This window comes from Hypanus sabinus, chromosome 28, assembly GCF_030144855.1.
Source record: "Hypanus sabinus isolate sHypSab1 chromosome 28, sHypSab1.hap1, whole genome shotgun sequence".
NCBI classification, from domain to species: Eukaryota; Metazoa; Chordata; class Chondrichthyes; order Myliobatiformes; family Dasyatidae; genus Hypanus; species Hypanus sabinus.
In genome coordinates, this window is record NC_082733.1 from 42,638,490 (window position 1) to 42,655,614 (window position 17,125).

At 39.0% G+C, this 17,125-nt stretch overlaps 1 protein-coding gene across 6 annotated transcripts in view; it reads right to left on the reverse strand.

Annotated features, from left to right (window-relative positions):
• Window positions 1–3,523: 3,523 nt before the first annotated feature.
• LOC132382634 (CTD small phosphatase-like protein 2) overlaps window positions 3,524–17,125 on the reverse strand; it is an 83,381-nt gene continuing 69,779 nt past the window's right edge. For all 6 annotated transcript variants that reach the window (XM_059953048.1, XM_059953042.1, XM_059953045.1 and 3 more), the window contains 5 exons: window positions 13,796–13,858; window positions 12,732–12,811; window positions 9,974–10,100; window positions 6,439–6,534; window positions 3,524–5,804 (listed from right to left, as the gene is read on the reverse strand). In XM_059953048.1, coding sequence (XP_059809031.1) covers window positions 5,739–5,804; window positions 6,439–6,534; window positions 9,974–10,100; window positions 12,732–12,811; window positions 13,796–13,858 — 432 coding nt within the window. In that variant the 3' untranslated portion in view covers window positions 3,524–5,738. The remainder of the gene's footprint in view (window positions 5,805–6,438; window positions 6,535–9,973; window positions 10,101–12,731; window positions 12,812–13,795; window positions 13,859–17,125) is intronic.

The following is a 17,125-nucleotide window of genomic DNA, read 5'->3' on the forward strand; positions in this document are numbered from 1 at the left end:
TGTTGTGTTCTGCCAGTCATTGTGGACATGCCATGTTGGCGCTGAAATGTGTGGAGACACTTGTCCCCAGCATGTCCTTGGGTGTATTAGTTTTTTATGCAAGTGACTCATTTCACTCTATGTTTCAACATACACATGATAAATAAATCTACACTCAGGAAATGAAACAGTCAAAGTTCAAAGTAAATTTATCATCACGATGCTGTAGTTACAGATGAGTGTGTGTCCACAAAATCATTGTCTTTCCTAACCAAAAGCCCTGGATGAACCATGAGATACACAATCTGCCGGGGGCCAGGTCAGAGGCATTCAAGTCCAGTGACCAAGAAAGTTACAATAAATCCAGGTGCAATCTCCAGAAAGCCACCTCACAGGTGAAGTTGCAATTCCAGCCTAAACTCGAATCAATGAAGGAAGCTTGACACTTGTGGCAGGGCTTGAAAGCCATCACCTCTTATAAAGTAAAATCAAGGGACATAGGTGACAACAGTACTTTGCTTCCAGACGAGCTCAATGCCTTCTATGCTTGCTTTGACCGTCGAAACAATCTAAGTAAAATGAAAGACAATGCTAGAAGCAAAAATATTTCATTAAAAATTTATTGGTAGTATATACTTTTCAATAGTAACAAAACAAATATTCATCAGACATGGAGTTTGGTCACTCCATGGTGTGATAGTTGTTCACAAAGCTCTGACGTTTTCCTATGGTTATTCAGCCTTGATTGGTTAAAGTTGCAGAGTCCACAGCAATGGAGTTGATTGATCTTTTTTGAAAATGAGGAAAGGGAAACCTAATTTATTGATACAATAGCAAATAATCCTGAAACATGTTCTGGAGTGTTGAAGGAAGATCTGAATTTTAGAGTGTTAGATGTCAAAGTGTTGATGTTGACTCTTGCAGAGTTACAGACCCTCTCTACCCTATTTAAGTTACACGTCAGCCTGTAGTCTACCTCCATCATAAGCTAGCCAGGGCAATCCTGCTTTTGGACATCCTTTAAAGGCACTGGGGGCCATTAAACAGGTACTTCATTTTAAGTACACAAACTCCACTTTCAGCATTCCCAGCAGGGATACCCACAACCAATGTGCTGCCCTATGCTGATTGAACAGTTCCTCACTGGTATGGGGAAATCTGCTCCTAGTCAAATATCAGATGATCAGAAAACATTGATGGGAGGTTTGACATGAGATCATGATGGGTCTATATTGGGTAAATAGAAAGAACCTTCTCTCCAATTTGCATGTTGGTTGCTTGGCAGTCGTGTGTAGATTTTCCATTGATTCTATTGTATTTCCTTGTATTACTGTGAATGCCTGCAAGACAATAAATCTCAGGGTATATGGTAACATACATATACTTTGATAATAAATTTACTTTGAACTTTGATTAGCAAATGAACAAGAATTCCAGATGAATTGCCAGGCAAATGTCTTTTTAAACAAAATGAGCTTTGGGTTGGCAGAGGTAGAGGCCTGGTTAAACCACTGATGCCAGGCAGACAATCTCTGAAGAGTATTAATGATGGCTGTGGTCACCAGACTTGTAAAGACACTGCCCAGGAGGCAGTGGTACACTACCTCTGTAGAAACATTTGTCAAGAACAATCATGGCCAAAGGGTATGATCACCCACATTATACCACACAGCACAAAATGATCACAATGCAGGGTGCTTTGGATTTGGATTCTACTGCCTGCATGGGTTCTCAAGAGAAAAGTGAAAAGGCACTTGGGGGAACACAATTTGGAGGCCCACAGAGACAAAGGTAAATAACTCCAAAGCAAGAGTGCCGCATGGCTTCGTCCTGGTCCATAACAATTGTGAACTGATCATCCCAATACATTTACAGACCGCACATTTTCTGACTGAAAGTGAAGGAGGCGGGTGGGTGGAAAAGCACTTACTCATTTTACAGAGAATCCATAGAACCTAAGGTGGTTGGTAACATTTCCACAGATAGGAATCATGAAACAGTTCTACTAATGGCATAGCTATCACAGATACTGATCAGGCCAGGGCCATTTTCTCCTGGAGCAAAGGCTGCAGGATGCTCTGTTGGAGATCTTTAAGATCACTAAAAGACTGATCCAAAGATGCTTCTGCAATCAAAACCAGGTTCTGCGAGTATAAGGTCACTACTAAATCAGCCAGTGAATTCAGGTGACAACTCTGCCTAGAGCAGGGGTTCACGGGCCCTATAAAAAAGGTTGGGAACCCCTGGCCTAGAGAGTGGTGGAAATGTAGCCATCACTCACATGGAGTGGTTGATGGCAATGGAGGTTTAAGAGGCAGTGAAAGGGGGAAAGGAGTAGGATATGTTGACAGGGTCTTACGAGGTGGAGAGAGTTGACCTATGGAGCCAATTTCAAAGTTGAATATTCCCTGTAATTTTAAAGAAGATATGTTTAATGGCAAGAGTCTGAGCTAGGCTTCCATTACTATGCCAGTTATACACTGACACGTAAACAATATTCAGAGAGAGGAGCATTGCTCCCCACTTGGCTGCAGTACTAAACTGATGGTCAGGGTGCTTTTCTGTGCAGGCTGCACTCAGTAATGTCTGGCAAGTCTTTCAGACAGGCAAGAACACACAGACTGCAGAATGCAGGCAAGTGGAATTATGAGTAAACCCTTCCCCCCAAAAATATACAAAATCCAGATATATTCAATTCCAGTTCATGTTGGTGGTTGGTGGGAAGCAAGAGAGAAGCAGTACGTAATATGAAGACACTTACAGAACAATGCTTCACATTACTAGAGACTAGGGCTCAATCCCAACCAGATGCCACCTGTGTGGAATTCACCTTATGCATCATATCCCAGGAACATGCAGGTTGGTAGGTTAATTGGCCATTGTAAATTGCCCGTAATGTATAGAGTTGGAGTTACCAACCTGGGCTCCATGGACTGCTCGGTTAATGGAAGGGGTCCACGGCATAAAAAAGGTGGGGAACCCCTAGTGTGGTGGTTGTGTAATGTGAAAGGCTGGGCCTAATTTTTACACCACTCCACAGGTAGTAAGATGAATCTCTCTTCACCCTATTAGTTACCCAGAACAACTTAAACTTTGCTTAGATCACCCCAAACCTCTGAATTCCAGGGATTGCAAGGTCAGGGAAAGGAGTAAAGAAACTTTATGAGAATATCAATCAGTATCTATATCTGCATTTACTTGAGGTATAAGACTTCTTTAAAGTGAGGAGAATGTACACGAGACAAATTCTTTGTTGACTAAAAGGACTTAACTTGCATTGACCCTGTTTTAACTCCAATACAAATATCATGACAGTTGTCTTGATTTTTAAGGCATTAAGTGCAAAACAAAAAGTTGGAAACTTGATTTTTTTTTGTTGCTGCAGGAAGGGACCGAGGCAGAGACCAAGCTTCTTTTGAAAGCGCATCAGATCATTTTGACAAGTAGATGTGCAGGCTCAAAGGGAGAGTGCCGGAGTGGTAGGATTTGATTTCTGTGATGCACAACTTGCAAAACTTCAAAATGTTTGTAACATTTGTAAAAGTAATGTTCTGTACATTTTTTATTTCAATAAAGACAAAATGACAACAGCATAAAGAAAGATGCCCAGATGCCCTAAGGTATTTAAATACATCTCAAAGGTTATCATTAAAGTGAATCTGTAGTAAATAGATTCCAGCAAGCAAAATACCTTTCTTTAAATACAAAATCAGTATTTCTCTGAAATGCAAACGCTTTTCAAATTATTTTCTGCAGAAAAACCTGCCATGATTAAAATATTTAATGAAGGATAAAAGGGTTTTTTTTCCTCCCCACAAAAAACAGGCTTATTCTACATGCTAGATTTGAACGTTTCAGTGTCACAATGTGCTAGCTACATACACAATAGATAATAGTAAGAAAAGCGCTCAACCTGATGAAAAGTTAAAATCTTCATTAATACACTGAAAAAGAAGACATAACTCATGCCTTTCATAAAATCAAAAATACAAAAATTAAACCGCTTTCTTTAAAAAGTTTTCTCCTTACTTTAAGGATTTTTTTTAAATGAAGCTGCATGTAGTTTTGTACAAGAAAGTTTTGTACAAGTAAACTGGTAATATACATAAAAAAATTTAACTGGCATCCTCATTCATGTGCTGCTCACCATTCTTCTGCTACCACACACCTCGACCTGAACAATCTTCTAAAGGCCTAAACCAAAGGAAATGCACCTAGCTCCTCTCGGTAAAAAAAAAAGTGCCGCTTTCTCCAGTTTCCTTAGAAAATGAGTCCGTGGCCATACTTGTGGTATATCAATGCAGTCTAGAGGCAATTCATGCAATGCTCCTTCGAGTAAACAATACCATGGAAAAAAAATAAGCCAGCAAATATACCAGGAGTGGGTGGGGGAAAAGGGAGACATTTTGTTTTCAAAACAGGGGACTAACAAGCTAACTTATTGTTGGAAAGGATGGGGACGGAGGGAGAAAGGGAGAAGAGGGTGAAAACAGCTAGGTCCTATCAGCTTGGCTTGCACACTGCCATTCTCACCCCAATACTGACCATTCTTCTATCACATTCACCATGAAGATCCCAAAACCAGTGGCACTACATTGTGTTGTGACAGTAGATGCTCGAAGACAGACCTGAGCCCATCAGCTGGAATAACTGTTCCTCGCTTGTCTGCGGCACACTTCCCATTCTTCCCCCGCCCAGGTTGAGACTGTGTAAGCTTATGGGTTTAAAAACAGATTAAAATGTAATTACAATATTTAGAATCCCTCTTCTTGTGTCATCACCCCTTCTCTTACAAGATTACAGCTACTGTGGGTGAAAATCTCTGTCCTTTAATATAAATAAATGTGTATGTTACGTATGTGATTTATTTTGACTAACCTATAGATTTTTAATCTTTATTTTAACAAATATACATTAATTCACAGCCAGTTGAAGCAGGAAGGTGGTGACTCAAATTAGATAAGATTCTGTCTTGTTTAGGGAATTGAAGAGGGTTGGGGTGGGTGGCATTCTACATTACATTATAGTTAAAAGGAATGCTTTAATAATTGGGTATTATTTTATATACTAGAAAAACAAAAGCCTAAAACCTGAACCATATTTTTTTGTATTTTTTTTTAAATATAATATACTGGCCATTTCTGTTGAAATGAGACCTGCATTTTAAAAAAAGTGGGTACAGACCACTTTAAAAAGCACCACCCAGAGGAAAACCAGAATCAGCATTATCCTCCTATGCAAACCTGTGACAATACAGGTTAAGCCAAATGCTGGTGGCAATAACAGAAGTACTTTTAGAAAGTGTTGATTTGTGTGTCACAAAAGAAAGTGCCAACCACTGACAGATCATAGACCACAGTCAAAGTCTCATCAACATGTATTGCAACAGACCACAGCATTTCACACTTGTTACCAGCAAACTGTCTTTAGAAGCACATCAAATAGGATGACAGAATATCTATTGCGTGCTGTACATGTGCTATTGGGATCTGCAGGTTCAGATTTTTTTTTGACTGCATATACCGTTTCTTATTTTGTTAAACCCCTGCAATATCCTTTTCTATTCCAAACCACCCTAAATCGTTTGAGGCCAGGTTCACTCTCTGCAACCCCTTGGTTAATTCTGGGTGTCCAAGACAAGAAAAGCAAGACGAGGTACAAAAATGCAAATTTCAACAGTAATGGCAATGTCCTGTAGTCCAAAGGGTCCTGCTTTTGACTTCTCTGCCCCCTTCAGAGTTGGTGTTGGCAACATGGTCTTAATCCGGAGGGAGTAAATCATGCAAACGAAACTTCTCTCGGATGTGGGGTCGAACATCTTCATTCTGAGAGAGAAGTATATGAAAAGAGTTCAATTTAGGTAATTATTAGCAACCAGTAACATCTCCATGGTGTTGCCACAGGATATAGGGGAAAGCAGTCTAAGCAAAAAAAGTGCCCTCATGCAGCATGTGGTACAGTATTTCTATGTCAGGGATTCCCAACCTTCTTAATGTCATGGACCAATACCATTAAGCAAGGGGTCCGTGGACTCCTAGTTGGGAATCCCCAATCTAGAACACTATTGACTTGATAGAGCTGTGCAACTGAGGAAATGACTAGTATGAGTAGCAAACTTAGCATCTCATTTCAATGTGCAAGACCTTGTTAGATGACTTAAATACATTTCTGAGTAATCTTTTATCACCTATAACATCCATATCTCACCGGGTATACGTGCTGAGAGAGACAAGAATTACTTGACTAGTGAGTGTATTGCAATTAACTCCAGAGCTGCCCTTAGACATCAAGATAAAAGTTAAGAATGGAGATTAGAGAAACTTTCTTGTCATTCGAAGCATAATTACTAGACAGCATGGATCAGATAGATGAGCAAAGACTAGGCAATAAGCGAGGAAACTTCCACCTAAAGCCTTATAGAGAAATGTATGCTATTTAATGACAGAAATCATAACTTACCAGTTCTACAAGTTTCTCTAAAAATGGAATCAGCTTCAAAAGCTCTGTGTCATTCTTATCCATGAACCAGCTTTCAATTGGAATTCCATTGGATAGCTGATGGAAAAGGATTGAGAGCATATTTTACCATAACTCAAATAGCTTGTTACACAAGTTACAGTAATAGCTGTTGTACAACATCTGAACATTCACATCTCAAACTGGAGGAGTCAGGGAGAATGAGTGCATCGATTAACAATCACAAATACTGAAAATTCTCCAAAGCAACATTCATTTAGAATTTCTTTTATTCAGTTTTCCCCATGCATCATCTTTCCTAAATTAGGAAAGCAGCCAAGACAGAACAGCAAGGACCCAACCTGCCCCAAATAGAATGAGCATTATGAAGCTATTTGGCCCAAGTTTATTGTTCTTTAAGGATACAATAACATCTACAATACAGAATACTGAGACCCCTTCTAATTCATTTAAACCCTTCAGAACATCCTCCATTGCTGTTTCTCAGTTCTGGACTTCAATTCTTTTGGAGATATTTCCTGCACAACATTCAATATCATAATGTAACTTCACCTCCTCAAGATCAACAAGCAGGACTACCTTGGGAGGCTCGTTGTTTCATCTGGTTCCTGTCCGACAGAACTTACTTCCCCTTGTGACTGTAGTCTGTCTCCATCTGTCCAGTCTCTTTCATTTAGATCCCTGTCACCTCTGATACTATATATTTTTCAGACTTTGGCTCCCAAATCAATTTTTTTTAATCACAGTAATTGAATCCCTCCATCCCACATCAAAAAAAGCTGACGATCCTTTGCTTCTTCCACCAACAAAGGAATGACCAACTTGGCTGAAAGTGCTTACACTGAACAGTCTTTCCATTAATCCGACACACTTCCTCTGAACCTTAACAGTCCAAACCACATCTGTCTGTGGGACCGTCCTTATTTTTTCCCTTTTCAGTCTCCCTCTCTTCCTTCTGCAGCAACATCAATGACTACAAGGGTAGGTTTGTTTAATGCTCTCACATAGAACCCCAATTTCATTACCTCTGCTGCAACTTTCATCTTCTCATCACTTTCACACCCTCCAAAGTAGACTCTTCGCTTTTACGTCCTGACTTTTCTATCGCTACATCAGGCAATAGCTAATAAACAGTATCAATTACATTCCCACACCCTCCCACAACTTTTTTACCAAATCTGCTCCATCTGCTTCCCATATTTGCTTCCAATTAATTCTGTCAAGGCTCCAGATCCATCATATCTTTTCTACATTCATGTTTCATGGACATTTTCTTCTTCTTTTACTGTGTCTTTCTCTCCATGGTGTTTGACAAGTCTCTGAATTGCATCTGTTCCATTTTCTACATGTGTCCTCCTGAGCAAGATAAATGTTCGATAAGAACACAAAATGCTGGCAGAACTCAGCAGGCCAGACAACATCTATGGGAAGAGGTATTTCCAGCATCTGCAGATTCACTCGTCTGCAAGATAAATGTTCCTCCTTTTGTCATCCTCCACTCCAGTGTCAAAAATTGATTTGGGACCTGTGTCTATAACTTCCATTACTTAACACTATGCCACCACTGGGCTCATCTTCTCATTTCCTCTGCATTAAACACTTACGAAACGACAGTTCCCTAATTCAGACTTTTACTTTCACCAACATGGGAGCAGGTGGTAGATGGCCGCATGAGCAGCCGGTGCATATCACAAGTCCTGGTGACACCAGGCATACAATCTCTTAAGAGTATTGATAATGGCTGGGGTCACCCGTCTTGTAAAGACACTGCCCAGGAGGGAATGGCAAACCATTTCTGTAGAATTTGCCAAGAACAATCATGGTTAAGACCATAACTGCCCTCATCATGACACATAATGATGATGATGATGACACTTAACCTGCAGCATGCCCTGCTTTATTTTCAGCATCTGTAACATTTTGTACCTCACAGTTCCATTTATTTATCTTCTACTTTCAGACCCTCCAGAGAAATTAGCTGTGAATAACATGCCTTCATCACCCTCTCAACCAACACCATCACCAGCTGTACTTCCCTCTCTTTCTTATTCCTTCAAGACCGAGGATGGCTTATTTACACTCCAGTTCTATAGGCTACTGAAGGGGCTGATGAGGCAACTGTGGGAGCCACAGAGTCTGCCATAAGAGAAGCAGTTGGAGCTTAAATGGAAGAGTACTGAATAGGTACCTGACCACACTGCCATGCTGTTAAGGTTATCAAGAGGCCAGTCACTTACAAGCAGCATACCTTTGGCCTTAGGGCCAAGGTATTAATGGTAGCTTTGGGAATATTGATTGAGGAGAATTTAGAAATTTATTTCATCTCATATTGCACAGTATATATACCCTGTGATCCCTTCAGTGATCTTTCTTCCATCATAAAACCAGGGTTGTGGTGCTCAGCTATGGTCACACAATGTTCAATTCTAGTCATAACTCTTCAGTCAATGGAACAAAACGGAGATAATTCACGAACATGGGATCTTCAGAGGTTAAAAAATAAATGTGCCAGGGAGAGACCATCTCCAACAAGGTAATCTAATCACTTATCCTTGGCCTGAGTACCTTTTGTTTCCTTTTGCGAGCTCAGATTTCTTTCTACATTCCAAAGACGTACCAGTTAGTCGGTTAATTGGTCATATGGGTGTAATTGGGTTGCATGGGCTTGTTGGTGGGTGGTGGGTTGGAGATAGTTTCTACCAAAGGAGGTGTAAGGCACTCCTTCCCTCCTCTAGCCTGCAGATCATCTTTGGGCAAGGTGTAGCACCCTGCATAGCTCCCACCCCACCAATCAGGGTCACGAAGCCATGGGATCAGGTGGTGGATGGTCATATGAGCAGCTGGTGCATATCACAAGTCCAGGTTATGCGACCACTGACGCCAGGAAATCTCTGAAGAGCATTGATAATAGCTGGGAGTCACAATATCTTGTAAAGACATTACCCAGAAGAAGGCAATGGCAAAGCACTTCTGCAGAAAAATTTGCCAAGAACACTCATGGTCAAAGATCTTGATTACCCACGTCATATGACACAGCACATAATAATTATGATGGGTTTGCTGGGCCAGAACTTTAATGGAAGATGGATGTAACTGGCAAGACCAAAATGCTGTGTGGCTTGCTGAACCATTTCAGTTTTTATAAGTTAGAAGGTCTGAAATCAGATATACAGTAATAGACACAAGGCAAGGAGAGACAATTTGTTATCCTAAGAGATATTAGTGAATCAGTTTTTATGTTAATCTAAATACAAGCTTATTAATTTATATTAATTCCAGAGCTTTTTTTAAAAATGGCTGAATTCAATTCCTGATGGGATCTGAATTCACACCTTTGGATATGTCCAGGCCACATAACTACCAAACTATGAGCTTCATAAGAAACAGGACACCTCTCTATTTCTAACCTCCTGGGTCCTCAAGGAAATTTACAATTTAGCTTCTATGAAGCAAAGCCAAAGAACACAATACAAACTCTCTGGCACTCTGCCCCCCACTGGAGGGCTCTGGAACTAACCTGATATGCAAAGGCTTGCGGAGAGTTGTCAATAATGATTGTTTTCGAAAGATCCCTTCCGAGAATATTTAAATCCTTTATGTAGTTTCCCTGCACACACACACAATGCTCACGGAATAGCCTATGCCTAGATGAAAAAAAAACATTGCAGGTTAAGCATAATAATAAAATTATGGTGAACATGAAGGCTTTGAGCCAATAATTATACAGCAGTAACTGGCTAAACTGCAAATAATAATGAAAGTAGTTTCAACATTAGCAAAAGCACCAGCACCTAAAATACATCTTGCACAAACTTCTGTAGATGCTGATAGAATCCAAAGAGGTTACCATATACAACAAAATACTAATAAACAGTAACACATAAAGCAGGATCACAGAATACAGCATCAAGCTAGGCAAAACTAAAAAGGAATATTTTCTATCAGAATATTATAATTTTATTCTTTTGCTTAATCCGCCATGACAGAATTGGTTAGCACTCTCACTTCTGAAACGTATGATTGTGAGCACCTTATTTAGTTAGAGCTTTATTGTCAATGCTGAGGACAATGAGATTGCTGTGCTGTTATCCAGTGCAAAACAGTAAATTGGCAATTCAATTACTAAAAACACAATGACTACATTTCAAATACCGTCTGAGTTATTTATAGTGACCTCTAAGTAGCAAGTGAATTAAAAACCAACTCCAAAATGCGGCACTGTTTAGTTGCATGGCAGCTTAGAGGGAAAAGCTGTTTTTCAATCTAGACTTCTGTGCAGAGATGTTTCTGTATCTCCTTCTGGATGGTAGGACATTGAATCGGTCATTACCAGGGTGGGATAAGTCCCAACTTTTCCTGGTGGTCAATGCATTACAGCACTGAGTGTTGTAAAGAGAGAGGCCAACTTTGACATGAGATATTAAACTAAAACTCATTTTACATGCATGTATTAAGTCCTGTGTGGGTGGATATCAAAGATCTCATGGTATCATTCAAAGGAAGTTCTGCAGGTCCCTTAAGCAATGTTTATTAGTCAGCTAACATTGCAAACAAAACAAGTTATTGTGTGGATCTTGATGTGCACAAAATTGTGGCTACTATGTTTGTAATTAAAACGTTAAAAGGTTCCAGAGCATTGTAGAATCATAATAGACAATGAAGATGATCTTATGATCTTCCTTTCTGCATATTCCACTGTGATAATGGTTAAACTCAAAGTGGCTGCTGGTGGGGTTGGAGGGGACAAGTGGAGTAGGCAGTAAGGAGGCATTGTAAGGTCATGAAAGACATTAAGTGGAAGATCTTAAGATCTTCATTTCTACCTATTACATCGTATTAAAGGTTAAACTCTAAAAGTGGCTGGGTGTGGGAAGGAGTCAGTGAGCTCAATGGCATTAGCACAGGGACAAATATTTATCTCAAAAGTGGCATTGGAAATAGGCATTTTAGTCCAAACAATATTCTCTGCCTCCTTGCCACCAGTGAGCAGTAACATGCCAACAGGTCATGTTAACTGAATTGGCGTCCAGAGACCAGGACCAATAATGCAGAGAAAAATTTTAACCCCACACCAAAACAACCTGAATTCAGTTAAGTGAATAAAAATCTGGCACAAGTGAATTAAATGATTAGATCGTCTTTAAAATCCACCTTTGTTCATTAGCCTGCTTGTGCCTCTTGGAGAGCAGTTAATTCTCTCCTGACTCTTGAAATAAACCATTCTTTTCAAGGGACAATTAGTCAAGGATAATGAATTCTGGCCTAATTAGTGAAGTCCACATCTTTGAATGAATATAAAGCAACTGTGAGAGGTCCAGGGGACAACAGTACATTTTACTGGCCAGCAAATCACCCAAAGATCAGAGAAACCAGCTAACAGTTAATAACTTACCTATCTTGCATTGAATATTAAAATAAAGGAGGAAACCTTCACTATTGGAATCTTTAGGTGATCATTTACAGAACAAAGCTAGGCAAGGTGCTTTAAGAATTACCTCAACGCACACATTTCACAACTACAAATTGGGTTACTACTTGGATTGTGATTAACTGAAACTTCCTCTCAAAAAATCTGTGTCCCTCACTTCTAACTCTACTTCAGTGAATAGAAATATCAATGCTTAACTGGGTCGTCAGATGGAACAGTTTCCACACAGACCAAAGATTTCAACTGCACAGGGCAACACAGAAGTAATTCAAGTCTAATTAGTGAAAAAAACATACATTTTAATAGAGTTAGAAGTCCCAAGTCACTTCAAATGACCATGATCAAACACAATTTGACACTGTTGAACAGAAGGGTATGTCAGCAGATGTTTGGTCAGACACAGGCCTCAAGATGCCTTTTAAAGAAGAGTGTTTGGTTTAAAGGGGGATTTTACCCACAACAATGAAGGTCTGGGAGTCTAGGTTGAAATTAGGAATGCAGAAAGGGCCAAGAGAAGAGCAAAGGAGATGTGGAGATAGAAAGATTATTTCAGAGACCTAAAAAGAATTCAATCTTGAGAGCATGTATTTATCGAGATCACAAACGTGAGAAAATCTTCAGATGCTGGAAATCGAAAGCAAGTCACAAAATGCTGGAGGAACTTGGGCCAGGCAGCATCAATGGAACTGAATAAATAATTATGTTTTGTGCTGTGACCCTCAGCCTGACCTGCTGAGTTCCTCCAGCACTTTGTGTGTTGCTATTTATAAACTAAACTATGAGCATATTAAATTATCTAATTTTCACCTTGTTATTAATTATACCACAACCATTTTATGGAACTTACCTGACTAGCTGTTTCTTAGGATCCAAAATATTCAGCAATTTGTCTGCATAAACTTTCTTAGAGGCAGTGAACAGAATAATCTATAGAAAGAATGAAGAAACGTCAATGTACAATTGCCAATTTTTGGCAGTGAATTTCTAAGGCAGCATATATGGTACAAATATTTCATAAAAGCATTTTAAACTACACGTCCAAGATGTTGTAACCAGAACTTCCAGTCAAAAATTAAAAATCAGCTTAAACCATGATTAGTCAAAGTATAAGCAAATCTTGAGATTATTTACAATAACTCTATTAACGACATACAATTTCAAATGGGAACCTGTGTTTTCAGGTGCCCGTTAATTTAATTTTCTGTGTGTCTCCCAGTCTAAATTATCCACTCTTTGCCTTTAGTACTGCTCCAATGAAGCTCAAAATAGGTTTTAGGGTCATTACCTTTTCATTATCCTTCTGCACTGACCACTTGAGTTCAACTATTTCAGGTACTGATAATGTTATTTCCATTTACATCTCTTCAGGAGACAATCTTTAGTTGTCCCATTACCAATTTCACCTAGCAATATTGTCCCTTGTGCACTTTCCACCTTCCACCCAATAATAGAGATTCTCTTTCTCCATTGTATAAAACTTGCCTTACATTTCCACATATGATAGAAAAAAAATCATGAATTTGAAACATCAATCCTGATTTGAGTCATCGAATTACACAAGCAAAGAAGCAGGCCTTTAGAACAGAGATGAGGAGGAATTTTTTTATCCAGAGGGCGGTGAATCTGCGCAATTCATTGCCACAGGTGGCTGTGGAGGCCAAGTCATTGAATATATTTGAAGCGGAGGATGATAGGTTCTTGATTAGTAAGGGCATAAAATGTTAAGGGGAGAAGGCAGGAGAATGGGGTTGAGGGGGATAATAAATCAGTCGTGCTGGAATGGCCTAATTCTGTTCCTATGCCTATTGGCTTTATGGTTTATGAAATTATGTTAAATGATTGAAAGAAAAGTTATAGCTACAGATCAACATAAACTACCACAGATTTTTACAGAAATACTTTTAAACTCACCTCATAAATCTGAGACATTCGCTCCAGGAATTCCCGAAAGTAAGGTCTCAACCGTACATAAACCTACAACATGAATTGTGGAAAAGTTACTATAGCTTAAAAAAACGCAAAGCATTACATGTCAAAGACTAAAGGAGCAGGAAGAAATAATCAATAAACAAATCATGTTTAGAAAACTCAAGAATATTTTTGTTGACAGGTGCAAGGGATGGTGGTGAAAGAGAATGAAGACTTTATGTAAGATATTTTTTATTCTTTAAAAAAATAAATCAATTAAATAACTATTAATTATAAGTAAGTGATTTAAGTATCTTGAATTAGAATTATTTTTCTTTAAGTATTTTCTTGAAACAAAACCTTATGGACAGAGCTAATCTGAATCATAATGGCAAGTCCACTCTGCTATGAAATGCATTGGACAAATGAAAATTGTAGTGGATCACATCAGCCAAAGGAATTCTCACCATCACGATTCAATTATTTGTTGTCCTTCATCACTACATTTCATAATATTTTATATTTTCGCCCTTCCCTCTAACTACCCTCATTCTGCAACCTTTGTTAATTTTCTTTCTCTAACTGCCCTAATTAACCCATCTCTGACAATCTACCTCCTCGGCAACACTAGCCTCTCCTCTGAATTCCCTTTAGTCAGAAACATTCATCCTCTCTTCCCTGTGTCTTAACACTGGCTTCTTTTCTCTGGCAAAGGGTGTTTGACTTGAAGCATTAACATTCCACAACTTTTGTTAAAATTATAATTAATAATTTTTTGCTGAGTTTTCTAATTTAACTATTTTTAGTTAAAATTTTCTACACCGGCATCTTTTTGATTATTGTAGGCATTTTTCACTCTTGGATCCCTCTATCTTCCCATAAGACAATAACCTTCTCTTTGGATCCAAAATGTCATAATTAAGTCAGAAATATTATGCACAGCATCCCAAAGGCTGACACTAATTTTTTTTTTAATCAAAGTATTTTTATTAACAAAGAAAAATAGCAGAATATATATTATACTACAACCATTTTATACCAGTTACAAAAAGAATCTCCCCTACCCCTCAATAAACAAGAACGAATAGAACCAGCCAGACCAGTCAAAAATAGACACAAAGGGCTACTGTACATATAAAGATAGAGCACCTTACACATACAAATAATTTTTCAGCATTCATATTTTTTGACAAAACTTAAAAAAGGTGGCCAAGTGGTGTTAAATCTCGCAGACTGCTCCCTGACCAAATAGCAGATCTTCTCAAATTTTATAAAGTACACGATATCTATGATCCAATGTCCATGTGTTGGAGGGGAAGAGTCTTTCCATTTGCACAAGATGAGCCTTCTGGCAGGAAGTCAACAAAATGCTATGAGATCAGGTTGGAATTTGCTGAGGTTAACATTCTGAGAAGGCACTCCAAATAGTGCTATTGACCAAGAAGGTGTAAGTAATTGTCCAAAAATTTTTTGAAAAAGTTTCAAAAATCAAACCCCAAAGGTTTAGTAATTTTGGATAGTGAGAGAATAACCTCTGGGGTACTAGATGCAGAGGAATCATATCGTATATTTATAAGACATCTTATATTTTTGAAAAAGTATATCGTTTTCTTATAAAACCTGTTTGATCGGTGAGATAATTAATGGTAGAAACTTCTCTATTCTGTGTGCCAGGACTTTTGCAAGGATTTTGGTATCCATATTTAAACGGGAGATTGGTCGGTATGAACTACATTCAAGGGGGTCTTTGCCCTTTTTCAAAGTTAATGAGATAACTGCTTGATGTAATGTGGGAGGTAGGGAGTGGGATAAAAAAAACTCTTCAAAATCAGATAATAGCAATGGGAAAACTTTTTCAAAAATTCAGAAGGATATCCACCTGGGCCTGGGGATTTTCCACTCTGCATTACTCCTAATAGCTGAGTCTGTCTCCAGAGTCGTGATTGCCTTCTCCAGATCAGCAGCTCATGTGGATCTATATATGGGATGTTTAGCTTTTTAAAGAAATCATCCGGACCTTATGAGGTGGTGGATGAATCTGAGGAGTACAATGATTGGCAAAAGGTATGGCAGCATCAGTTAATTTCTATATTATCTGCTTGCTTTATGCCCTGTGCATCCCGTATCTCAGGTATACATGACTAGCCGGTTTTTTGACGCAGTTGATGGGCTAGCAGACTCCCTGCTTTTTCTCCATGTTCATAAAACTCACATTGCAACTTGGAGATGAGATATTCAGCTTCTTCTTTTTTATTTTTTAAATTTTATTTTTAATTGGATAAGGTATTCGCAAGTATTACACAAACATTTTTACATATAAAACCTTTTCCATTTTTTATATATGTATAAATCTATATATATTTATATATTCACAAGTACACACTGAGATGATATTAAAAGAAAAATAATAAAAACAAACAAAAAGGGGGGCATAACAAAGTAGGTAACATAGTGGGAATAAAAAAGAATATATAATTAGGCACTTAAATAGTTATTTATGTATAATTGTAATTCCACACTATTAAACTAAATAAAAAGTTATTAAAAATTAGTAATAATAGTGGTTGAATAATAATTTCCATGCATCTCTTCTGGTCCATTTCTTTCTAGTCCAAAATATTGTGTGTACCCTATGTAACTTCCATTGTAGGTGTTTGTATCCTAACACATTCATGTTTGCTCTTACCCACAGACATACTTATCCAATCCCTGTGTACTTATTTACTTCATTTTATTATTTTTTCCCAAATCTTTTTCCTTTACTTGTATTAATTCCACGTTTTCCACGGGCTTGTGGTCTGTATACACGGTGAACTCCCTTTCCTCGAGGAAGTACCAGAAATGCCGGACAGCCAGGTAGAGTGCTAGCAACTCTCTGTCAAAAGCACTGTATTTCACCTCTGGTGGCCATAGGTGCCAGCTGAAGAAAGTGAGTGGTCGCCACTGGTCCTCCACGAGCTGCTCCAGGACTCCGTCGACTGCTGTGTTGGAAGCGTCGACTGAGAGTGCCGTGGATACACTGAATCTCGGGTGCTCTAGGAGGGCCGCCTTTGCCAGCTCCTCCTTGGCCTGCTCAAACGCCTCAGTGGACTCCACGTCCCATGCCACTTCTTTAGCCTTGCCAGCCATCAGGCTGAACAAGGGTCTCATGATGCGTGCCACCGCCAGCACGAACCAATGATAAAAGTTGACCATCCCTACGAATTCCTGCAGGCCCTTGATCGTGCTGGGCTTGGGGAACTGGAGGATGGCCTGGACCTTGTCCAGTAGGGGAACTGCGCCATGTCGGTGGACACTGTGGCCCAAGAAGTCGATCTCCGTCAGCCCGAACTG